The sequence below is a fragment of the Melanostigma gelatinosum genome (assembly GCF_949748355.1).
Source record: "Melanostigma gelatinosum genome assembly, chromosome: 6".
NCBI classification, from domain to species: domain Eukaryota; kingdom Metazoa; phylum Chordata; class Actinopteri; order Perciformes; family Zoarcidae; genus Melanostigma; species Melanostigma gelatinosum.
The window spans coordinates 12,882,428-12,905,468 of record NC_136639.1 but is presented as its reverse complement, the minus strand read 5'-3'; the positions used below and the strand labels follow the sequence as shown (position 1 = coordinate 12,905,468).

Sequence of the window (23,041 nt, the reverse complement as noted above, 5' to 3'; positions counted from 1 at the left end):
CAGGTGGAGAGAGGCAAAAAGAAAATACCAGACGAGGATAACAAAGAGACCATAGAGTCTGACAATAGTGCAGAGCCGCTTGAAGCTGACTGAGAGGCACAGAGACAGACAGTTCAGTCAGTCACTCTTCTCACAATAAACACCGCGCGAGCAAACTGTTCTCTCATTGGGCCGATTTCGATGCGCTATAAATAGGCTCTCTTGTTTGAGCGCAGAGGGCTGCACTACAACGCAGTGTTTGGGGACATGCAGGTTGTGCTCCAGATAAGAGATCAAATAATAGAAAAACACTGATCAATCAACGCTCGGTGGATCACCGTTTTAAATGCAACATGCAGAAAGGAGTGTGTGAATGCGTAAATGAATAGGCTTATAATATCACAGCCCCATCTAGAGCATAGATCTGATATAATTACATGTATTCCATTAAATGAATGTGTTGCAGATGTATTCTCATCATGTCTGACAATAATTTAGCCGGCGGTGTGAAACGGATGTTGGAGCAGATACAAAGACAAAAATAAATATATAACAAAAACATAAACACTCTAACAAAATATCCATCTTCAATCCATACTGCTTGGTGTTTAGCCTTTCAAAAACAACATTTTCACTGTGCTTAAAGAGAGAATAACTATTTGGTCTCCTCCATGCAACACGCACCTGTAGTAACAGGGTCCAGCAGCAATATAACAGCACTATAAATGTATTTAACCTAAAAAAAACACAAAATCGGTACATATGATTCATTTATGTGTTTAGGGTTTTAGAGCTGTGTGTTGCAGTGTGACATGTGAGTCGTGTCTTAAAGTCCCGCAGACTGTATGCATTGCCTGCTTTGCTTCAGGGACTTTTATGTTTGCTGTGGGTGATTATAAAATGTGAAAGTTAACCTAATTAACACCTTGAATTATGTTTTTATTTTCATTTCTTATTCGCCTCCAGCTCTGTTTCACACCATCTGGGTATAGCAGCTGGAATGCTAAAATCATACACGCCCTAATTTACCCAGGGGAATGAATAAAGTATATTCTATTCTATAACAACACATTTAAGCAATACATTAATTTAACAAAATACGCAAATGTAGTTACAGATCTACATGTGCTCTATATAGTACACAGCCCTGCCCAGTGAGAATGAATACTTTAACACTGAAGTGTCTAAAACTTCCCTTATTTCAGCCCAAGTTATGGTAACACACACACTAGCACACTGTGGTTTTTCCAGTTTTTCAAAAGTTTATGTAAAAAGTGTCCTTGAATGAGACTAAAGCAATTATAGAAATTACACAGTGGATACCGACACACGGAGAATATGATATGTTGATTTTTTAATATAGATTCAAACAAAAAAAGATGGAGGTTATCCCAAATCATAATTTCTATAAATCCATTTTGGGACTAGCTCCTAAACACAGAAAAACAAATGTCGTGCTTAATTCAAATTTTCAGTTTATGAGAAAAATGGGGACACAGGGCAAATAAGACCTCACTGGACCAGTCGGTGTATCCCCCGCCGCTTTCTATAACATCAAAGATCTTGTGTGGTTGCCAGGGTTACTAAACTGAAAACTTTGGGTTGCATCATCGCTACTTCATTATAATCCTCCCATGTTGCACCACGTGCGCTCATGTATAATTTCACACCATTACATCCATGAAAACACACCAGCAGCAGACTAACAAGCAATCACTCTTAAACATATTAATGGTTTCTCTCTCTTACACACACACACACACACACACACACACACACACACACATGTATAAATGTGCGCAGAAATATGCAACCATCTTACAGGATCAGTCACTGATCTGCTGGATTGTTGCAGAACTGTTTCCTACAAATGGCAGATGACCACATCGTCTCACACGGAGCAAGGATTTTATTAGAAATAACGAAAATGATAAAGCAGAACACTGCTAAAATCACAAGAGTATATCTTGTTCAGTTCCAGCTGGTGTGAAGCCGACATGCAAATGAAACAACACCAAAAAAAATAAACATGATCAGAATCACCTATGCTCGTCTGACCAAAGTATACCCTTTAATCTCAGATCATTTCCTTGAACTTAAGTCTGTAAGTACCTTTACTTGGAGAGGCTTTTTAATTAGCTGTCTGATTAGTGGAATCCTTTTTTCCGGGGTTGTGTCAAGCTCAAACAAGTTAGAGGGGAAGAAAAGAAAGAGAAGAGGAAAACATTCCCCTGCAAAAGGAGGTAGCTGGAGGATTATCAAAGTGCTTGAGAAAATTGCTCGCTTAGTTTGATATCTCCCACAATACTCATTGACAGACTTTCTTAATAAGAAATTACTTTTTCATCTTGGAGTTTGTTGTTCATCAAGGTGCATCTCTTCTCTCAAGACGTAAAAAAAGATGAAGAAATGCTTTCATCTTGAAAGCTGAAGTGTTGTACTGCATCACCACCACAAGGAAACCCAGAAATCTGTGATGTTATTGTTTCATTTTTAAATGAACAAATTGATCTTTTGGTACACATTATTCATCTCAAGCTGAACGCCAATTTATAGAACTGTCACATTTCCATTGCTTAGGTCAATTCTGAGCTTTTGAATCATTGCACATGAAATCTTCTCCACAGCGTGTGTCACTGCTCTGACAGAGAATACCCAGCTTTGACTGAACATGTATATCACAGTGAGAAATCTTTGTCCTCGAGAATGTAGGCAAAAGTGTGAGCCACAGGTAAAATATACAGAAGTATTTCATGTCTTCAGACTCAGAGCCTGATTGCAACCACTTTAATTTCACAAGTATTTCATTTTACAGTGTTTATAAGTACAGTATATAATTTAAAGAAGGCCTTTAAGCTTTCATGTCTCATTGACCTTAATACACGTGTACTTAAAATTCAACAGTGAACAAATTCTGTCATGTTGTCAACTTCTTTTCCCCTTGAAATGCAAGTCATTAATTGCATGACTAAGGATATTTCTGAAATTAATTAGCAGCAATGAAATCAGCTGATTTGCAGATAAGATTGATAAAATCATTTCAGATCCTAATCAGCTTATATTGTGTATCGGAACAAATAAATGTAAATCTAAATATATGCAGTCAATACATGCTTAATAATGAACTCATTCTAAAACCGATCCATTATCTGTGTATTGTGTTGGAGATCCTGGAGAAAACAGGAAGTGCGTTTCCTACCTTCAACTCAATGCACAGCGGGGTCAGAACTCTTCTAGCGTGAGATTTCCTCGTCATTTTCCTCTGGATGACAAAATCAGGGAGAGAGAAGACAGTAAGAAAATATCCGTTGTACTTTGTAATGTCAATGAGTTCCAATTAAACTCTCGGCAGAAAACGGTTCAGTTAATGACTTTTTGATTGCCTTGCATTTTAAATCTGTGAAAAAATACTTCAAATCAAAATGTTTGATTCTAATTTTATAACTTTCTTACATTTGTGAATTTTGTTTTACAAAATAGTGATACGATCAAATGATGTTTGAATTTTTAAAGTTGTGTTTTTAATCCTGGAGTAGATTGGCGTTTTCATGTCTTGTTCAAAGGAGCTGTTGATTGTACAGCTTTCACACTGTCAGCATGATGCAATGTGTAGAAAACCTGCACTGTATACACACTCAGTCTATTCCTCTCTCAGAGGAAATCCAGGTGATACGAAGTTAAAAATCATTGCATACAATGTTTTCAAGGCTAACGGGGAGGTCAGTTTTGTTAATCTGTTTCTTGCCAGCAGGATTTTAATGATTTCTTTTTTCTTTTTTTAAACTGCATTCGGTGAAAAAAATGTACATGCCAAGAGGTTTTTGGTTCAGGGGTTATGAAAGTACTCCAACCTCAGTTAATTAAAGTATTACCGAGACACACTCAATGAATGTTTCCAAAACACTTAGAAAGGAGGCAAACTGCAGAACTGTCAAATACATAAAGATATTGTAGAAGTTCAATAAATGTATTTTTTATTTAAAGATTACTCTCTCCATATTTTATTTAATAGATCTGTTAATTTCCTGATCTGATTTCATGGGGATTTCTATTCATTTCTAAGGAGCTGATTATCCCGTTCCTGCTGCAAAGAATCTCATCTGTGTACTGACCATATATTAACTGACAGCACAGGGGGGGGGGGGGGGGCACATCCTGATTTATAACCGCAGATATTGATATTGCAGTATACGCAAAAAAATACTGAACAAAAAAACGATTAATTAAATTGACATATTAATGCGTTCCAGTTAATGTTTCTTAAACTCTCCATTTCCTGAAGAAAAGTACCGCTCGGTGTTCAGAGAGTGAGAGAAAAATCTGACCCACGCAGGAGTTCCATACGAAATAATCATTGGTATTAATGGCAGGAGGCAGGTGTCACTCCCGTTTCCTTCACAAGATCTGACCGTCAACTTCTTGAGCTTCTAGACTTGAGCAAGCTCACTCAAATGAGCAAATCAATAGGAAATTTGTGTAATGAATTCTGGATGTGGTCTTGTCCTTGAACTTGGAATGGTCCGCTAAGAGGCCCATCCGAGGCTTTCCTCCGACTCTGCATTCATATTTTACACTTTACTGTAAATTTAGGCAAAAGGAAAATACATCTTCCTCATCCTCATCCCCCTTTCTCCCTTGACAACCATGTGATGGAAATAACAATGTAGCATTTTTGTCAAATTGATATACCGGCAGAATCTGTTGGAAATAAAAAGGAAAGTTTATTCCAAAAAACAGGACGAGGGCTGCTGTGTTACCCACTGATAATTAGCCTCTATCTCCTCTCACATCCGAACTAATTACTGCTTCCTCTCTGTGCGACAGAAAGGTTGGGGATGCATTTTTAAGCAGGCTGATGCCATCAATAATTCACGCACAGCATCCACAGACAATATGTGTGTTTCTGTGGCCGAATTTGTGAATTTCTATCAAGTATTCAAATACTGGTGAAGTAGACAGAGATCTGCAAAATCAACCCTGCAGCTACAACATAAACTGTGTGAGTTATCGTTTGTCATCTTGCATCCTCAGAAATCAATAAACCCATGATAAGATTAGAAGCATTATCATTAGTTGTTTCAACCTTCGTGCAGCTGTCTGTAATTCCGCTGGGACAGACTCAACTGGCTGACAAGCTGTAATAGATGATAAGCCAAAAGCAAATGCAGTCTCTGAGTGGTGTCACCAAAACCGTCCATAGTGCTGTGAAACTCCGACACATCTCACAGGCTGTTTGACAACAGTCTGAATGGCAGACGGCAAACCCGTGATATTCTCAATATGCTCACAAGATGATGCATTGGTGATTTTTGAGCATGTGTGTGAATGTGTGAGTTTGATTGACTCACTCGTGCTGGCTCTCTTTCCAAGCCACACACACACACACACACCAATGAGGGAACGACAGAAACAGACTAATTACTATATTGTGGAGAAGAGACAAAAGCACGCTCTCACACACACACACACACACAGATTACGTCTTTAATGACAGTTCTCTGCCGAGTGAGAACTACCCAGGTCGCGACCGAATCTTCCGTCTTCAGCTACGTTTGTATCGCAGAGATAGAACTCCTAAACTTTTATAAAATGATTCTTGGCCCTCGGCTGGGGCATGAAATGCTGTTATGCTGTAGTTGTTAAAGGTGTGATGGAGAAACCAAACATCACATATGACAGGTGGTTTACTTTAATCTGCTCCCAAAGTCCAAAGAAAGTGAAAAGACGATCACTCCGCTTAGGGGGCAGAGAATGCCTCAAAGGCTTGTCCTGGAGAAATGTGCTAAATCCATGTTCTATCAGACTAACAGGGATCAGGCTATTGTGGATGATTCATACATAGAGAGCATATGGTTGCTTCTGAGTCCAACGGCCAACAGATGGAGGCGCAAAGCAAGAAAGAGAGAGAACATGGGGAGACAACTATCATTAATTTAGCACCCCAGCAGCCGACCACTTCTCAGCATTCATCTCTTAGCACGGCTGACGTGATGCATTTTTTATTGTCGCCCAATAAATGTTGAACACATGAAAAATGATCCCATAACAGTTTAGTTGCCAAATCTGTGGCCTTGTTTCCTCAACTATGATTCCATCTTAATTTCTGTGTATGTCAATTATAATCAGCGTTGTAATTGGCTCGTGTACCATATATATTTTTTTATACACTCAGCCCAAGCTTCATCTCCAAGAGAGCATTCAAATTCAAAATGGCTGATGTCTTACCAGTCTGAAGGTCTCTGAGGCTCCTTTCGGAATCACGGTCCTTCTCGCACACCCTCGAGTCTTAAACTTCTGAATACTCTTCTGAGCAAAAGTCCTTCTTTCCTTGAAAAGAACAAAACTTTGAACAGAAAGGTGGAAAGCGTCACAACCAGATGAGGAAAGAGGAAAAAGTCAGATGATTGGAAGAAGAGAGAAATGGTGGCTGAGAGAAGATGGCTGGCTCCAGAAGTCAGAACCCACAGGTGGGCAAGACGTCCCTCTGCTAGAGGTGGCGTGTTGGAGGACAGGGCATGACGCAGCCAGTGTGTGTGTGTGTGTGTGTGTGTGTGTGTGTGTGTGTGTGTGTGTGTGTGTGTGTCTGTGTGTGAGAGAGACACTGTCAATCCCTATTAAAACACATCTGTAGATCCAGGAGAAAAGCTGGGCTGAGGATCCACGTTTTTCACAATCATCTCATTACATCATCAACACCAAAACCAGCCAACCCTTCCTCCAAATATTATGATCAGGTACTGTAATAATCTGAAAACTCTTGCTGGTTTGTTTAAGTGCTTGTTATGACAAGCCTAGTCTGTGTTTAAGCCACAAAAGTCTGAAAAGGGAAGAAGATGAAGAAGAAAAAGAGGATTTCTTCTTGTGTTGCAGCTCTATGCAAAACAGCTCTCATCTGGCGGCCATGAAGATTAAATAAATGTCCAAGGTGATGAAGATGAAGCAATGGCATCCCTTGTCCGTCAATGACGTGGCTCGTCTCCTCTGCTCTTCCTCATCGCTCTGCGTCTCGTTTCCTGTGATAAGTCGGCAAGGCCTCGTGCTTCAGCAGGGGTGATAGAGAGTAGAAGAGAATGTAATTGCTAGGGAGGACCTGTTCCTGCAGACCTGACTACTCTCTGGGCCTGATGAACATGTGGCAGCTGGAATGTCATCAACAACCCCCCCCCCCCCCCCCCCCCCCCCCTAGTCTCTCTGAGGGTCTGCTGGGTGGGAGGCTCAGTGTGCATGTCACCCCCAGTGATCCAAACCCTTTGAGCATCTCACAGGGCAGGTTGCTAGGTGAGGCTGTTATGATGCCCACCCTAAATCCCTCACCCTCCCAACAAACAGACATAACCACACACACACACGCACGCACTGCACAGTTTGAAGGGAGGAGGGTTAATGATAGCAAATAAAGAAAAGTAAACAGCGGGTGGCTAACGAGTGCTAATTTAGTTTGGCGCTCTGCTATGAATTAATGAAGAGATCACTTGGATGCCACAGCAACAGAGGGGAGGAGCGGTCTTGTTGGACAACAGTGAGGGGCCCCTGTCAAGCCGCTGATCAATTTAGGGCCCTGAGATGCCTCTCTGTTGTCTGGAAACATGAGCATGACATAACGTTTCACTGGTGGCTCACTGGTATCCATCCATCAGAAATCTACTTTCCTCCTTATATTTCTCTTGTCAGTATCTGTCCCCCCTTTGTTTTGTTCTTTAACCCCCCCCCCTTCCTGCCATGCTTTGCCTTTCCATCCATTCCCACTATTCCCCTCCTCTTCACCATCCCTTTCTTCCTTCTCCCGTCATGGCATGTCTGCACCGATGCAGTTGTAAGAATGCAAAGTGGCTCATCCAATTGTTGCCTGTCACATCAGGTACAAACTGGTTCTGATCAGGGTTTCATTCATTTACACACCGCTCCATCATGCCACCGTGTGCACCTGCTGCATACACACACATACACACAATAATCATAAGCCTCCCCAGGCGTAAATTAAACTTACATATTGAATCAGAGAGGAAAGACGGGTCTAAGAGTGTGTGAACAAGATAAAGCAATTAAAAAACTTAGCATCTTCGACAACAGGTCCACATAACAGCGTGGCAATTAGTAATCAATTACTTACTTTGAGTAGCAGTGAGTGGGTGGTTCTCTTCAACAAACTTGTTATTGCAAATAGTCCATGTAAGGTACAAATAAGAAGAGACAATAATTGTGTGAAAGGAGCTGGATGATGAGGAGGAGGTTGAGGGGGAGGACGAACAGCGTGCATAGAAAAGTGAAGGAATAAAGGGGGCATTAAAAGACTGTGACCTGAAGTTATAACACTACGGATTGAGTGTTTTACATTTCTTAAAAGGTAGAAAAGAACTTGAACTTCAATGGGAAACATCGTCACTAAAAACCTCAGCGAAGGACAAAAAGCCATTTAATTCAATTGTACCTGTGTAGATAATGACTTGCACTTTTTTGTGTTCATGAGGCAGAGCACTTGACAGTAGAGAACCTTTCTAAACAGCAGCAACTTGTGCCGTCGTATGTCTTTCCATGCTCCGTATCTCTGTGCGGTTGAATAGATGTTCAGGGTTTCATCTGTGATTGAAGAGCAGGGACATTATAGACAATCGATCAACAATGTTGTGAAAATGTTATGGCCTTTCTCTTTGTAACTGACATACAAAATCTATATCGAATCAGAAAGTGTGAAGAAGCCTTTGTGTTGTACCCAGTTTGCCCTCCTCAATACAGAGATCGCAGAATCAGAAATACAAACAGTGTTTCAGCTTATTAGGGGACACACAAATAGTGAGCAACTGCATTGCATACTGAGCCGGCCGACTGCAAAGGTTATCAGGGTAAGCAGGTTTCTGTAAACTAACTGTACGTCTTCTGGCTTATTACTTTGTGTCTCGGAGGATTTACGCTGCGATCCCTGGGGGCTGTTAGGTCAGTTGCAGCAGACAGACATCTAGTTTCTCCAGGGAACATTGATGAGTAACAACACTTCATGTCTCAACTTGATTTGTCTCAACAGCTAATTGGTTTCACAGCAAGAATTGTGTTAGTTGGAGATTGAGGCAGGCAACATCGGGCATGATTGCTGCCATCATTATCGTGATTTTCATAGTCATCAGCCACATCGTGACTGCCAAACACCAATAGCTGCATACTTCCATGGACATTTTGATGGCAGCATAAGAGCAGATTTTATTCAAACCAATGAGCATCCACAGCAAAAGCCTTTTAGCAAGTCCTCAGCAAAAACACAAAACTGTGATTGTGTTCAAAGCAGCACATTTAGCCTTAACAGCCTCCACAGGGTCACTGTACAACAAAATGAAAATGACTAATAGTGGGGCAGATAGTAGGACTTTGGATGAGGATCAAGCCACCACCTTGGTAAAGGGTCTCTATACTCGTGTATGGGTACCTAATGACCTTTACTAAAGCTAATTCACAATTGTATCCATATATATATATACACTATATGATACCTACGTTTTTAAATGTACGTATGTAAACACATGAATGTATAAATAAACACAGTAACAAATAAATACATGAAATATACAAATAAATGAATAGAGGTACAAGGATCTGACTTTTTCCGTCCCTATACCGATAATGAAACCTGGGTTTGGTGTATCGGCCGATAGCGAGTACCGATCTGATACCAGTGTTATTAATTAGCTGTATGCCTCACTGTGTGGAAGTTCCTATGATCATTATTTTATGTCTAAGACAAAATCAGGCTTGACTTAAACATTGCTTTCCTAACTTTGAAAAACGAAATGAGACAAATAAATACACAGATAAAAATGTACTGAATTGTTATTTATTAAAATATTGGTATCCAATACCGGATCTGCATGTCGTCACCGACAGCTGATTCGGCTGTTTGAGTCAGTTTTGGACTGATATCAGAAATATGTTTCGGTATCGATGCATCTGAAGAAATAAATAATATTAACGATAATTAATACCATACAAGCGTTGGCGCTCTGTGCAGCAGCGTGGGCGGGGCTTCAGGTCTCTTCAGACAGTTGATGATGTCGTCAGCGGGTCTTTACAGCCCTCTGCTCACTTCTGCTGCTGGATGCTGGATGCTGGATATATTAACCTTTCTAATGCATTTCCTTGCCATAAAACCTTGAATTGCAGCTGTGTTTGAAAGGTGCTGTGACATTAAATGAACCTTCTCGCCTTAAGTTCTCAAGCCACTTTAGACTCGTAAACCAGCTAAATGTTGCAGAAAGTAATGTTCAGGTGTTTTTAATTGAATTATTCTCTTTAGATGACCAACAGACTACAGACACTATATTTGGGCCAACATGTCAAACCAGTTGAGACAACTTACTGTATATTTTCAGGCTGTTGGGTGCAAATGAGAACTCAGTGATTGTCCCTGAATTTATACATCAAAATGTATTTTTACACATTCAAATATTAAACATGACCGTAGTACAACTTAGAATTTTCAAGCATGACATAATTAAAACACACATTCAATTAAATTTGATTACATTTATTTTATTTCTGTATCGGCCAAAATCACGAATTACAAATTTGCCTCAGAGGGCTTTAAAATCTGTACACATACGACATCCTCTCTCCCAGAACCCTCGCATCGAAACAGGAAAAACTCCCCCAAAAGCCCCTTTAATGGGGAGAGAAGAGGAAGAAACCTGTGGGAAAGCAACAGAGGAGGGATCCCTCTCCCAGGATGGACAGAAGTGCAATGATGTCGTGTGTACAGATTGAACAATTTAACAGAGTTGATGGGTGGGTTGAGTGGGCATTATTTGGGGCTAGGGGCGTAGGGTTATTTACTGCACGGGTACTTCTACTTTTGGTACTTTAAGTACACCTTGCTGATTATAACATACTTGACTAAGGTTTTGAATGCAGGACATTTACTCGTTGTGGATTGTTTCATCAGTATGGTATTCGTACTTTTACTGTTGTGAAGGATCTGAATCATTTTTCATCCACTAATTACTTGTAAGTGATTTAAGTTTGGGAACTTACTTGGCAAACAGTTAATATTCAAACAGTGGTTCCGAACCCTGGCTCCAGATCCTTAATCCGGTCAAGGATCTGGAGCTAGTGTTAGGAACCACTGTTTGTAACTGTTTGCCAAACTCACTTACAAGTAATTTGTGGAGGAAAAATGATGCTAAGAAATACTTGGCTGCTTGATGACAAATTGGAAGTGTTGATTGGAGGACTTGTAAATTGTCTTTATCCTTTTAGTATATCTCTTTGATCACTTCCATAATGAGAAGATGTCCTCCATCACACAGACCTTCTGTGTGCTACCCTCATCTAGTTTAGCCCGCGAGCCAATGCGGTTTACCGGGGTGTGGCCATTGCCGCTACGGTACATTGGCAATTCTTGGAGCCATGAATGAGAGTTGGGCCAGTGATGAAGACTAGTGCCAGTAGTCCATCCAAGGGATTTAGCTGACTGCTGAAACAAAGGTACAAATTCTACCACCACACCCATACACCCCATGTATCAGTGGTTACTGCTACAAATATCAATTACTTAAAAGGTTTCTCTTTAAATCATCAAAATTGTGCAAAATTTTGAAAATGTTGAGTCAGAAGGCTAAAAGTGTAGCATATTTAGCTCCAGTGTACTTAAAAACACAGAAATAGAGACCAAGATCATTTAAATCGTGGAAATACAAACAGTTTTATGAAGGAAACTAATTTCGGGAGGCCCAATTAGTGGCCATCTTGAAAAACAAACAAAATATTTCATGCTTGTATAATTTGTATAATTGCTTTTATCTGCCCCACTATAAATGAAAGGGTCTTTTAATGTTTGTTACTCACATGGAGCAATTTCATTTGCCGTTCTCTGAATTATCTGGTGGGTCACACTGAGCACAATGGACAAATCAGGTGAGACACACTGGAAGTTTGGCTTTAAAATCACATGCTGGGTTTCAGTGTCTTACAGCCCCTTTGAGTCCCCGAACACAACACGTAGCCACATATTAATTGAATGAATGATTAAACTACAGAATAAGCACTTTTGACAACAAATAACTGCATCATAATCCTTTTTTTATTGCATTCCTCTGGGCCCGATTAGCCAGTATCGTGCTGCGTCGAAAGCACATGGCATATTTTGCAGGAATAGCTCTGACTGGGACAAGCCTATAACCGTCACACCCATACCTCTTCATCTACAGGTAGATAAGGTTAATTCACTGTTTAAAGGGCTAGGGAGCCGATGAACCATTTGATGTTAAAGGGTAATTGACTATGTCTGAGCAGTGTTGTGTGTGAGGGGAGATCGGGAGACTTTAGGTGTGTGTGTTTCAATATAGTGTCAGAAAAGATTACAGACATCATTAAAATATTCCCTCTGTGACCTTAAAGCGATCCCACCCACCTCTGCACTGACTCATCAGTTCATGAAGAAGCTGTTTGTGGTCAGTTTGCCTGGGTTGCTGCTATACGCAGTCCTGTTGAAGGAAGCCAACCACAAAATACATTTGGCCTCCTCCAACTGTTTTATCAACACAGCAAATAGCTATGCACTGCATGATTGTATTACATGTCCCACCTGGCCCCAGATAGCCACTCTGACACTCGTGATGAAGACAGGAAGCTTTTCCTAGTGTGGTCACAGGTGCTCCTGCGTGACGAGGAACCCGAGGCAGGACCCGGCCATGGAGACGTAATCAAAAGCTCCCACTGACCCCATCCTTACATGTTTTTGTGTGCCACTCTGCTGCTGTTACTGTGACATTAAGCAGACAGGAGATTTACATTACGTCTCAGGGCAGAGAGGACACCGGGAGAGGGGCTGCCATGGAAACGGACCCCTACACGGCTGTCAAAATTGTTTAATTATTCAGGACCACCATCACCGAGCATCAGCGGGTAATCAACTGGAACCACTGAACCGATTGAATGGTGAGATTAAAAAATTATGCAATGTGGCAACCTTTGGGAAATCCAGATACATTTACCTCGGATATACTAAACTGTTGGGTTACAAAGCTCCTGAGTGGACTCGGCTAATGAGTATTTGTTACTCTGCACATACACAATTCATTTCTATGCAAATATGGTCGGCAGTGGCGGCTGGCCAATAGAGGGCCATGGGGCGTGGCCCCACCTTGAGCCACAAAAAAAATAAAAATTATAGTAATAATACATTTTACAAATGGACAATATTTGTGTTTTTGAAATATGGAAAGTACCCAGTAATATTTGTAAATTATGATATCTCCGCAAAATATATGCTTTTCCTGCACCTCCTCTCTGCACGTCTCAGCAGCGCTGGGGCCATCGAGAAATGGCCCACAGGAGGCGGGTCTATGAAGCAGTTCAGCCAATTGCTGATTAAAGATATAAATGATGGATGCAGTCATGCTAATAACTTAGTTAGCTTTTTAAAACAACTGGGACAGATCCAGCATGGACAGTTAGGGTTGAGGAGGTAAGGAGACATGAGAACACCAGGGCACACATGGAGAACTCTGTCAGCTAGCCAAATTATAAGTGAACATCTTTTCTTCTACATAGTTGTCCTCAGTCTCATCTGCTTAACTTGGTCATGGAGGCATCAACATGTAATAGAGATGTTAAATTAACAGTGAAAACTCATCATAGCTTAATTTAACATCAGTATTCATAATTGCACTTCATGTTTACTTCTCCTGATCTTTACCTCCTATAACAAGGTCCATAGGGGCATCTCAATAAATACACACGTTATATTATATTTTTTTATATATATACTGTATATATATTATACTGAATTGCCTGTGAGGGTGACTAAAATAAGATGTCCTGACGTGTTTATCAAAGTGTTATTCACTGCTTTTTTTCGTGTTGGAATAAATGTTAAATATTTAACTGCAATGTAGTAATGCGTGTTTGACACCTTAGGTTTTATTTGCATTAAATCATACTGGGATGTTTGCTGAAATTGATTGGATGGCTCTACCTAGAACATTTTCCACCAGCCGCCACTGATGCTCAGTCATCCAAAAATTGAAGGCAGACAGGACGCTATTCTTTCTAATGCCAGTGGTCATGTTAGTTTTTGCTACAGGGGTATATTGCTTTAATTATTAATTAAGTTAAGACCAGAACCTGACTTGTTGACAAAATATATACTTTTTTTCATGCTCGAGAAATGTATCCACCAAAAACAAACAAACAGCTATACAAACCTGTGAAAGTAAGCTACAAACCTGTGAAAGTAAGCAGGCCAAACCTGGTTACAGCGTGCTGGTGAGACAGCCATGGAATTGAACTTGTTCTCCCACATAAATAAGGTAGCAGGCAGCCATGATGAATAAATCATCCAGACTAATGTACGTAATGCTAAAACTAGCCTAGCTCAGTAGAGCAGCATTTACTGCCACCTCAGATTTTGACTCGAGAGTTGTTCATGATCTTCAGCGATTAAGCTACTTTTAAATCACACATTTAAATGTATTAAACAGGAAATTATTCGATTATATTTCCAGGTTATTATTAAATGGTGATGAGAAGCTGAAGAACACGTGTTGATACTGTGTTTCCTCTTATATTCTTATATTAAGGCAGAGTGCTGTCAATTTGTTGGCCTGTGTGATTATTGCTGTAAAATAATAATAAATGAGTCTGAAAGACAGCAAATGAGGGCACTACATTATATTATCATATACAGTGCGTAGCTGAAGACCACCGCCCACACTCCAGCACACACACACACACACACACGTCTCTGCAGTGTCATATTTTTAGCCTTGGCATTTCTCTAATTGTATTTGCACAGTTCAAAAGCCAGAGTATTACATAATTAAAACTCAGCTGTAAAGAATGCTCTGTCCACCCATAATCAAAAACACACATTATATATATATATATATATATATATATATATATATATATATATATATATATATATATATATATATATATATATATATATATATATATACATACATATATATAGAGCGGGGGGGTACATTTATATCTATAACCCCACAAAGCTTTAGAAATACGCTGTGGCAATGGCAGATCTGATGGAAATATTGAGTAACAATCTCACCGATTGTTTCTGTATCAGTGAGAAACAATGAGGATGGTGCGGTGCGTGCCTTTGTGTTTTCTGCTCGTGGCAGATGCCTGGGTGTCAGAAGAAGCTGCGGTCCTCATGCGCATCATTCTGACTGATAACTGTGTCACACCAATCTGTCCTCTCTCATTTCCAAAATGGTGTAAAGTGTGTTGGAGCACTGGGTCTTCATTGTCAGAAACCATTTTATGGACGAGTAAATTGACTATCTGTGCCATATGGTGGGCTGTGGTGCGTGAGGATTGCACCAGATTTCTTTAGACAGTGACAGTTTTGCCGAGGATCTTCACACATGAGCACACGCAGAATAGATCCGCCTCACTTGGCCAATCGGCAGCAGCAGTGTGCCTCGTGTTTATCTGGCATATGTAAATGTACACTAAAAAACACTAAAACCCATTGGCTGAAAAAAGTTCTCAGTTGCCTGAACTCATTTAGCTAATTGTGCAGTCTGTTGTCAATACCTTAAACCAGGGATTCCCAAAGTGGGGTGCGCGCACCCCTGGGGGTGCGCGAGCTGCCTCTAGGGGGTGCGCGAGAGGAAAAGTGTAATGGCGGTCTGATGGTGTAATAATATTAAATATTTAAAAAAAATGTAATTTTAATTTAAAAACTGTCAGGTGGGACATCTGAAGCTATCAGTCGTAAAAGAGGAGAGGGACAGAGAGAGAGAGAGGAATCGGAGGCGAGGGGAACGGAGAGGTGCAGCACAGACAAATCGGGAGCACATCGGCCCATCGCGGAGTCAAGGTGAAAAAAGAGGAAACGAGAGTGAGCATCAGACTGGGAAAAAAAGAGGAAATATGATGAAAAGTATCTGTGTCTGGGCTTCACTTGGATTGGCAACGCAGATTCCCCAAAGCCACAGTGCGTGGTGTGCAGTGAGGTTCTGGCTAACAGTCTGAAGCTCTTATTTACGTCGCCACCTGAACACCAAGCATGCCAGTGCAAGTCAAAAGCCCCTTACATTGTTTATATCGAAATTGGAGGAGTTACAAAACAGCCAAAACAACTGGAGTCTCATTCATGTGTTGGTCTATAAATGACGCACTACGGGCTTCATATCTGGTTACAGAATAGCGAGAAAGGGGCTACCGCACACAATCACTGAAGACGTGTGCTTGCCAGCTGCCAGAGAGATGGTGGAATGTATGATTGGGGAGAAAGAAGCAAAACAGTTGGACATGATCCCGGTGTCCAACAACACTGTGTCGCTGCATCGATGCTTTGTCCGAAGACATCCTGGCTACATTAGTCGCTCATTAATTGTAAATTAAATGTGATAATCTGCCTCTGAGCCTGTGCGCGTGTGCTCGCGATCCGTATTGCTCTTTAAAAGTGACGCCTTGTGTCACTGAACGTTATTGAAACTTTGTTGCAGTGTTTCAGGGCGTTTTCACACCTTCAGTTCGTTTGCTTTGTTGCAGTTGCTCCTTTGTTCGGTTTGTGTTCACACTGCAACATTTAACAGCGGACTAAATCTTGTAAACAAACGCCACGCGCGAGCAAACTGTTCTCTCATTCGTCCGATTTTTATGCGGCTCTGTTGCTTTTTTTTTTTTAAGGTGTGTGTGTGGGGGGGGGGGGTTGGGGGTGCGTGAAGCCGGTCGGGATGTAGAAGGGGGTGCGCGGCCTAAAAAGTTTGGGAACCGCTGCCTTAAACTATGTCACATGGTAAAACACAATTTGCAGATCTCACTTAGACTTTTCAGCAAAACTCTAAACACATTCTGCACTGTAATGCACATGTCATCCATACTGGTAAACACAAGTGGCAACAATCAAATAGAAATAGAGAACACATGTCATTGATTAAACACAATCACTCAAAATGGATTTCACTTGCATCAAATGATGTGACACAACCAATATAAGCCAGTTTAGAGAGCAAACAGGTGGTTGAAGGTGGGAAGGAGAAAGTCTGAGAATGGATAGAAGAAACAATGTGAGAGGACGAGGACAAGTGCGTATGAGAGGTGGGCGACGAGGAGGGCAAGAAAGAGGAAGAGGAGGACGAATAGGAAGAGGAAGACGGAGTGGAAATATCTGATGAAATTCGAGCAACAGTCATAGACCATGTTACTGGTTGCAGGTTCATATCAACAAAGAACAAGAATTACAGTATCACAGAGACAAAGGACACGTTTGTGAGATGCAGGGTACAGTACTGTACAAATAGGGGTACAAGGAGGAGGAAGAACAAAAGAAATTGCAAAGAGCAAAGCACAGTAGTCATTTCTGATCAATTTTGAGCGACTGTAATAGAACATGTTTTCGTTCATATGAAATTTGTTTTGAGATTAAAAATCGACTTCTCCCTGAGAACTATATGTTTTGAACAATGTGTTTTCTATTTATTGGTGTATTGTTTACTGACTGCTTGATAGTGTATATTATTTTGATCACTTTGTTTATGATTTGAGAGCAGTGTTTGATTTTGAGCACAGGTGAAACTGTTTTGAGGCGAAAGTTTCATTTTGCAAGAGGATTCAGAGGTTTTGTAAATAGTGCTTGAAGATGAGATTTTGTGTTTACAGTTTTGAGAGAATGGGTGACAGTTTCAAGAAGTCTTAGCAATCGAGAAAAACTAAGTGGCTCTCCAGAGGCTCATTAAAATTCCCCCCGGCCAGTGGCCACTTCCCTCTGCGTTGGCGGCTTGAGTGGTAAACAGTGAGTTATTTTCAGGCTACAGTTTGACGGTGATTTTGTTAAGTGTACTAAAAGCTGCTCTTGCTGGAAAAAAAACTGACAATTTCAATATTCCTACAGAAGTTACACACTTCTTTAAGACATTGTCACTTGGAAACAATCGGCTGAACAGCCTTCATGTCAGAGTCTCCTGTATGATAATGTGGATTTGTGCTAAGATGCATTTCAGAGTAGAAGCATTCCTCAACAATACTAGGCTGCCCCCAAGCGGAAACATTGTAGAACTGATGCAAACAAAGCAAACGCATTGAATACAAATACTCATTTGTATCCGTCAGACCTATAACTCAGAGGGGACATTCTCTTCACGCTACTGCTGGAAGCACAACAATTGAATCTTTTTTTTAAATCACAAAGCATAAATGTTTGTTTAATTGGCAATTGCATAACAAATGCTTAGTTTCCACATCAAATGAATCGGCTTACATTTTTTTCAAATGACTTAGCAACTGACAAAAAAAAAAAAAAAAAAACACAGTAAAGACACACGATTCACAACCTGTTTGACATTTCCATTACATATACTGTTATAGCATTAAACACCATATTTACAAAGTTCACCTCCAATTAAATCAAGAAGAACTCTCTTCAATCCGTTGAGCAAAAGGCACGGGCTGGAAAACTTTCTCTCTCGTTCTTCTGCTCTTTTTGACAGTAGAGTGGTTAAGCGGCAACAGGGTCATTGTCTGTCTCACACGGTCAGAAGTACACTCACACTCACACACACAGTCACAGATAGGTACTCATCATTGCTCAGTGGGGGAGCCCTGCTCACATCCAAACAACCTTTCAAAGATTACACACTTTATAAATCCGTATACCTTACAGCTGGTATATGACCTGTATACATTTTGCTGCCCACTACTGTGCAGCCACTCTTAGAAAGAAGGCACCATTTACTCCATCTAAACACGGGTTGAGCAATGATGCATAAGAAAAGCTCACGAACGAGGCTGATGAAAGGTAAAACATTTACAGTTTGAGAAAACAAAAAGACAAATGTAATATATATTTATAATTTGTGCTGCACGTGTGAACAGCACTTGAGACACAATCACTGTGAAGAGATAAATAAATATATGCGATCAAAGATCCAATAAGTCCATGTAGGAATCCATAACAAAGGTGCTAGTTTTGCAGTGTCTAGTTCAGCAGCTGCACGAAGACGAGAGGTTTTCCAGTTAAAGATTCAGTCGTTACAGACATCAACTAAAGAGATGAAAGATGCGTGCGAGGATCGGTAGAGCGGAGTAATGGCGTACATAGCAGTAATTTGTCTATGTAATGGCATTTTTGTATGTTACAAAGGCAAGATAGCTTATGTCTATTCAACTATTTCAATATGAATATGGCTTATCTTTTACACTTCATGATCATTTTTGGCTGAATATTGCCGTTTGATTCTTAGATACAATTGAATTTATTTTCATTATTTCCCTTTGACCCGAGCTCGTCCAATCCATCTCGTTTAATTTTCTCTACCAATCGAACGTGGTCTCATTTCAGGGACAATGCAATTTATTTTCATAATTTCCTTTTGGCTTGTGTATCTAATGCATTGTGTTTCCAGACTCAATCAAATTCATTTGGTTTTTATTTACTACATGATAAATAATACGACGGGTGGGTAAACGTTAAATGTTGCTTTGGGTTTGTTTTTTTACAGTTCTAAGATAAACAACTGAGTTATTGTGAGGCTCCATTTGATCACTTTGGCTGATAAGGCAAGTTGTGTCTTTAAAACGGAAAGTGCATTGACTCAATGGCCCCAAGGCATACTTTCACACACACACACATCACAAAAATACTCACCCCATTCAAAATAAAACACCTTCTCGCCACTTGAAATTGGTAAACATCTGCCATTGTTAATAAATTAAAAAGGTTCAGCAGTTCACATTCATCAGCTCGATGTGTGTGTATCCGTGTGCAAGTGTTCTGGGTAGTCAAGTTGTACAGTTCACAATGGTCATTGTAGTCCCGTGGCTTTTTTGAGTAGCTCCAGGTCTTTGCGCTTTTGAACTTCAGGTGGCGTACAGCCGTATGCATCCAGACCCAGAGGCAAATACCGCTCCTGCAGCCCCAGGAACTCATCCAGCTGCCCGGCTTGTAGCGAGACCCACGGAGGGGGTGAAGAACTACCCCGGAACCCCCAAAGTGCAAGACTCTCTGCGGTGACAGGCAGCAATAAGAGGGTATGAGGAAAGAGCCACTTTGCCACAAAATACAATAACTGGACGGGCAAAGAAAGGGAAACAATTATGGATGCTCGTCACTCACCTTTACCGTGCAGAGCAGCAGCTTTGGTCAAACCAAAGGAGACCAGATGTGGTGCTACACCAACCAGGCCCTCTGGTTGACCTCGTGTTGCCATGAGCACTATAGACCTGTCGAAGAAACAAACACTTTTGTACAACTCTCCTCTACTGGGCTGCTGAATATTTATACTAATTAGGAAAGTCGGTCTCAGATGTTGATACCACTGTACGTCCATATCAGAACTGCAAATATAGCCGTGTGAGCAGAGTGAACTTATTTTCCCTGGCTCACCTATCTGGTATTCCAGTTTTGAGGTACTGTTCCATCTTGGCGTCCATCTTGGCAAATGAGGTTTTCTTGGTGACTTTCCCAGAGCAGGCATCCACCGAGACCAGGAAGTAGCCCGGCCGTGTGAAGGGCATGGCCACCTCATTCACCTGGCAGGTAACGGGGGAACAAATTGGTTAAATGAACACTGATTCACAAGTTCAAATCCTATAGAAAAGGTAATGTGTTGGGCCTGGGATGCTCACAGTGATAAAGGAGCTGTTGTCTCCTTTCTGCTGCTCTTCACTACTGAGAGACTTGACTTGTGTCTGGAGGTAGGAGGTCCATGGCTCACTGGAAAACACAAGCTGAGACCGACACACATTGGTCAGCAGCGGTGGTGGCCTGTGTTCTATGAGGATGAACAGATGTTATCTTAAATGGAGCAACTTGTACCTGTTTAGCACCACAGCCTTTGCAGGGTTGTGTATTGAGGGCTGGCATAGGTACCACTGCTGAGGGTGTCTTGGAGTACTTGGGGTAGGCCTTGGATGTACAGTTACAGGTCTGTTTAGAGGATGTGGTGGCCATGACTTTCACTCTTTCGCAGCCTCTTGCTGAACAGTAGCTGTGACCATCTCGCCCATGCCGGGCTCGAAGGTAGAGCCACAACAAGCTGGGTGTGAAGGAAGGAGAAACAGTTTAATTAACTGAAGGAACTCAGGGAGTCTCAGACTGCTCAGCCATCAGTGTGAGAAGGCCGACCTTTGATTGTCAATGCAAGTCAGGATTAAAAAAAACAAGTCAAACTCTCAAAGCTCAGCACACTCTTTCTTTTTGAGCATACAGGGAGAGAGAGGATTGGATTTTTTTGTTACTTCTCACCCAACAGTTCGGTCAAAGAAGTACTTCCTCTCCATCGGCCTCTTCTCCAGCTCTACAAGGGACGACACGGTGCCGTAGTCCGTGAGGTCATCAAAGGTGTTGCTTTGTCTATCATTGATGTCGGCCATGATCTGAAATGTGGTGTCTGATGGGTAACAGAGTCCCACCCGCACCCAGTCATCTCTGAGTGGGAGGGAGAGAGAGAGAGAGAGAGAGAGAGCGAGAGAGGTTACATCAAACAAATATTTGTAGTTCTAATGTGATGAACACAATAAACAAAACTGTTGAAAACCACAATGTAATGCAATGACGGTCTTGTCGTTCAATGCCTTTCAAAATTGCAAGACATTACAGAAATCAAATGACTTGTCACACACATGCATGCTGCTGAGTCGTGTTACTCACTTGTCAAAGTTGATGAGAGAGAGGACAACCTCTCTTGGTGCAGGCCCACTCCAGTGCAGAGTGTAGCTCTTGCTCATCATTAGGATGGGCTGGTACTGCTGAGACAGTGCCCCCTGGCTGTTGATCCCCCTCAGTACCAGAGGAGCAGCAGGGTATTCATCTCTGCTGATGGACAAACTAAGGTTGGGGGCTCCCTGGGTCTGGATGTACACCTGAAGGAGAAGCGGATGTGGTGGAGTGCAAGTGTCAGGACGAGTGCACGTTTTACATTAGAGGGACAGACCAACAGGAGTAGAGGGCATGCCGTACCTGAGAGTAGCGGCCGCTGCAGATCACTCCACTCCACTGGGACATAGTCACACAGCCAGGATGTTGGATCAGGTAATTGTCTGCTCTGCCAACGTAGGAGTCTGTGTAGCCCGTTACTGACCCGTCCACATCGTGAAAGATGGAGTTTTTGTCTCCGTCCAGGTCGTTCTCTTCAAACCACTGCCCCGGGCGACCAAAGAACGTCCGCAGATCCACCTGAGGATGTTATTTGTTGTGTGAGTGTTGTGAAGGCCACCATATTTGTTTTAGCACTTTATCTATTCAGGCTATTATTAAGCGCCACTTCTGTCAAATGTTTGTTCGGGATTGCTCACTTAAACGCAGCTGCTATTTACTGGAATTGGAAATGTTTACTTTATGTTTAGGATGAGTTTTATAACTAACTTATCTGATTTGATGAGCGGAAGATAAACAAAAAAATGTTTATATTTACTGAATTTTTTTTAAATACTCACATTTAAGTAAAGGCAGTGCACTGTGCTGCCTTACTACTATACCACCACAAGATGGCAGTAGTGATTTACGATGGTTTTCCACAAGCCTGACTCTGACATGGGGTCACCATTTGTTGTCCTCTCTTCTGTCTAACTAATGCTTCAAATAACTGCCAACTCTGATCTGAGTTGTGATCTAATCGATATGAGGGGATGGGTATTGGCATGAAGAACAAATTTTGAACGAGGAAACAGACAGTGTTCACAACTACTGTGTCCTGAAAGCAGTAAATCCACAAAACAGAAAAAACACAATGAAGGAAGAAGACTAGATAAAGAGGAAGGAAGAGTGAATGACGAAAAAATAAACTGACCAAATTATACAATGTTTGAAAACAGGACCGGAGGAGTCACATAGGAGTACCTAACTTGAAACATGACCCCAAGTCATATAGTCAAACACGACAAGCTGGGAGTGAAACTTGCACCTTGAGTGTCCGTCATTGGCTGTTCCGAGCAATAATAGGCTTATTAAAAGCATGCCACAATGTAAACATGACACGATGCCATAATACTGTAAAATGATTATGTATGCAAGGATACCTGCTTCCTATGGTAGGTTGTATGTTGACCCTCAGTCTCAGTGTTAACAGGTTAACGTACTGCACTGCATTTACCTACGTAATGCTAATAT

The 23,041-nt window shown here is 41.3% G+C and overlaps 1 protein-coding gene across 3 annotated transcripts in view; it reads right to left on the bottom strand.

Moving 5' to 3' along the window:
• Positions 1–18,058: 18,058 nt before the first annotated feature.
• The window catches only part of cemip2 (cell migration inducing hyaluronidase 2), a 22,574-nt gene continuing 17,591 nt past the window's right edge, over positions 18,059–23,041 (bottom strand). For all 3 annotated transcript variants that reach the window (XM_079269596.1, XM_079269598.1, XM_079269597.1), the window contains 8 exons: positions 21,893–22,108; positions 21,584–21,795; positions 21,179–21,361; positions 20,750–20,969; positions 20,560–20,661; positions 20,318–20,463; positions 20,048–20,154; positions 18,059–19,936 (listed from right to left, as the gene is read on the bottom strand). In XM_079269596.1, coding sequence (XP_079125722.1) covers positions 19,737–19,936; positions 20,048–20,154; positions 20,318–20,463; positions 20,560–20,661; positions 20,750–20,969; positions 21,179–21,361; positions 21,584–21,795; positions 21,893–22,108 — 1,386 coding nt within the window. In that variant the 3' untranslated portion in view covers positions 18,059–19,736. The remainder of the gene's footprint in view (positions 19,937–20,047; positions 20,155–20,317; positions 20,464–20,559; positions 20,662–20,749; positions 20,970–21,178; positions 21,362–21,583; positions 21,796–21,892; positions 22,109–23,041) is intronic.